Source organism: Oryzias melastigma, linkage group LG8 (assembly GCF_002922805.2).
Source record: "Oryzias melastigma strain HK-1 linkage group LG8, ASM292280v2, whole genome shotgun sequence".
NCBI lineage: Eukaryota > Metazoa > Chordata > Actinopteri > Beloniformes > Adrianichthyidae > Oryzias > Oryzias melastigma.
Genome location: NC_050519.1, coordinates 15,779,570 through 15,782,994, shown reverse-complemented (window position 1 = coordinate 15,782,994; position 3,425 = coordinate 15,779,570). Strand labels below are relative to the sequence as shown.

At 33.5% G+C, this 3,425-nt stretch overlaps 1 protein-coding gene across 1 annotated transcript in view; it reads left to right on the top strand.

Moving 5' to 3' along the window:
* Window positions 1-1,953: 1,953 nt before the first annotated feature.
* Window positions 1,954-3,425, top strand: part of LOC112146358 (phosphoribosyl pyrophosphate synthase-associated protein 1) — a gene marked incomplete at its 5' end in the record, with an annotated part of 11,604 nt that continues 10,132 nt past the window's right edge. The window contains 2 exon segments of the mRNA XM_024272146.1: window positions 1,954-2,205; window positions 2,499-2,551. Of these exon segments, the coding sequence (XP_024127914.1) occupies window positions 2,123-2,205; window positions 2,499-2,551 (136 nt within the window).

Genomic DNA, 3,425 nt, shown 5'->3' with positions numbered 1-3,425 from the left:
CAAAAAGAAAAAAAAATGATGCCAGATCCAGCTGTACACAACTACAGCTACACAACAAAACAACTTGAATAAAATGAAGATGAACCTTAACAGATGCATTTTTTTTATATATTGATCATATAAGAATAATAATAACTATAATATTCCTTTTTTTAATATTGATCATATAAGAATAATAATAACTATGATATTCCTGCACCAAAACAATCCAAATGAAGCTATTTAACATAAAAAATGGACATCATTTGACTGACATTTCCCCACACAATATATTCTAGAAAAAACACACAATTTAAACATTTTAAAATTTGCAGAATGTTTTCCCACCATTTTAGTGATATTAGTCTTTTGTTTCCTCTGAAACTTTCCCACAAACCTCTCAGTTGGATGTTTTATCTTCTCTGTTTTCATTCATGTGTCTTTGGCAGCATTTGCTTTTTTTAAAACGAGTTTCAAGTGTCAAAACCAAACAGGCCTCCTTGAAGCACGCTGGTTAGCTACATGGTGAGAGCAGGTGTGATCTTTTCATTCTATGTTGTCAGCATCCAGTTTTTTTTTTAAGGATGTCAGCACTAACTGGTTTCTGTCTGAATTACAGATGACTAAATACTTCACCGTTTACTTTGTATTTTTGATGGAATTTGGAAATGTGAACTGTCCTGTAACCACTGAATGCATAAAGGACAATGAGTTTGTCCAAAGTCTTCTTTCATTGCAATGGTGCGAATGAATCAAGATAACACTTAACTCTTAACAAGATGAAAACATTTGTGGAATTGCATGTTTATCATCACAAAAGGCAATTATTATTGATCAGAGGGAATATATGAAAAAAATACTGCATATTTTTAGAGGAATATTTGTTTTATAAATATATATATATATATATATATATATATATATATATCTCAATTGTGTTGGTTACTAATAAAAACAAATTGTGGCTGTCTGCTGCCACCCCATGGAATATTCTGGTATCATGAGGAAAAGTTTTTTTCTTTTTTTAACCAAACTACACTTTAATGTAACTGTCAGCTATTTATTTTAGTAATTATCATTTCTGCAACATCCATCCATCTATTTTCTGAATCTGTTAAATTCCTTTCATACACACTATTTCTGCAACAATTTGTTCATTTTGGACTTCAGCTCTGGAGCTTATTGATCTCAATTTAGTAAGATATGCAAAATATTTATTATAAAAAACACTTAACATTGTGGATGCATACTTTTTTTCTTAATGCAAGCCATGATTAGCTTGAAAACAACTTTAAAAAACACATTTGTGTTCTGTTATTTAGAAATGTGTTCATAGCCAGTTTTCTCTACTAAATGTGGAATAATGATATATATTATTAATGAAACTTATGTCCAGTTATCTGACCATAAAAAAACAAAGCAAACAAACAAATTCTAATTCTAAAATAAATAAAAAAATGGCCCGAGAAGATTTAACTTACATAAAATAAAAGATGTGTAAATTGATTTTTCTTCAATAAATAAATACATGTGAATAATTAATAATAAGTAATGTGAATTATGTATATGTGTTACTAATGAAGCTCTTTGATCCTCAAAAAATGGCAAAAAAGAAGAAAGATAAAATAAACAAGCAATTGTTTTAATTCTACAAATTCAATGAATCTTTAATGTTTATTTTAACTTGTATACATTTTTAACGGCATATAAATTAAATTTTTTAAATACTTGCATAAATATCAAATCAGTTTGATACTTCGCCAAACACAGTCAAAAAGTTTGTCACAATGAGCTTGCCGTAGTTCGGAGCATAGCTCTTCAGTTACCCTCAAAGTAGAACAGTCGGTCCTTTTTTTTCCTCCTATTGCGAACAACAGTATGCGTTTCAATATAAAATACGCCTAAGTAAATTAAAAATTAAAAACTATTCCTAAGTTAATATATATATATTTTCAAAAGAATACATTTTTTTCCTTACGAGCGAAGTGTCGGCCGTTAAGTTTGGTATAAAGTGACGGAGCAGGCAGTGGAGCAGCCGTTAGCTACCTTTGCGACAGCGCCATAAAACACGTTCAGTCGGTCTGGCTGTCGGGGAGCGCGCGTGACGGGTTTGTAAGCCGAACAAGAACGACACAGTCCTAGAATGAATGTCGCCAAAAGTGGCTACCGCGTTTTTTCTGCTAACTCGACCGCAGCGTGCACAGAATTAGCCAAGAAGATAACAGAGTGAGTACTACGTCATTCATGACCAGCTAACTCATGTTTACCTTTTCCTTATAGGAAGCGTCTTTGTTTGTAGCAGCTTCCTCTGGGTTAAAGCATCATTGGGAATCATTTTAAACGTGTATTTGTGGTGATACAGATTGTGGCGTTATCTTTTTTTTGGTTGTGTGTGGTTGAGTAAATGAATGAGCATCGTGACTGATGCCTCGTGTCAGTGAGTCTGTGACACAGCAGTCAGCGGATAGTCGTGGGATTTCACGGTGGCTGAAAACACGCGTGTTTTCTCTGTTTCACAGGCGGCTGGGAGTCGAACTGGGAAAGTCTGTGGTCTTCCAGGGGCCCAACAGAGGTACACACACATATATAAATAAAGATGCTGTAAAAGTTAAAGATCTCCATCACTTCTGCAACCACAGCAGGATTTTTTAGACTCCTAGTGCTGGTGCACTGTGCTCTAGTAGTCATCCAAATGTGTGTGTGTGCGTGTGTGTGCACAGCTTTGGAGGGCAGGTGTTGATAAGACGTGGACCTTGAACAAAGACACTGTTCATGGTTTAGTCTCCACACACACTTCCTGTCTTGCATGTGATTGAAACGTGTTTTATGCTTTGTATGGAAGCGTTTCTTTTGGATCGCTTTTAGTAAATTATGTGTTTTTATGTTTATCTACAAACATCCCTACATATGTTTGGGTGCAAAACATAGTAGAGATCAACCTTTTAAAGATCCACTCTGATGAATATTGTGTTTTTAACACGCTCTTATAGCATTAATCTGATGATGCATGATATATATATATATATATATATATATATATATATATATATATATATATATAATAGTTAAGGTTATACTTCCATTCCTGAGTATTTCTTTATTTATATCGTGAATCAGGAGTAGACAAAAAAATGCAGTTGGAAAAAGCTTGTAGGTGTGATGTCAAAAATACGACTAGATCCATCAATGTCTTCATTTTCTACGTTCAAGTTGTGACTCAAAACTGTACAGCATGATAGCTTCCTATATTTCACCGGTTTTAAGTTGGTGTTTTAGGTTGGTGTTTGTGAGAGGCTTTAAGCTAGCGGGAGAGAATGTAAACAAAGGGATGATGGGAAGTGCAGAAAGTCTAACTTGAAAGTCTAGAATCCTGACCAGGATGACTGACAATAATCACAGAATTATTACACTTTAAAATATATATATATATATATATTTTTTTTTTG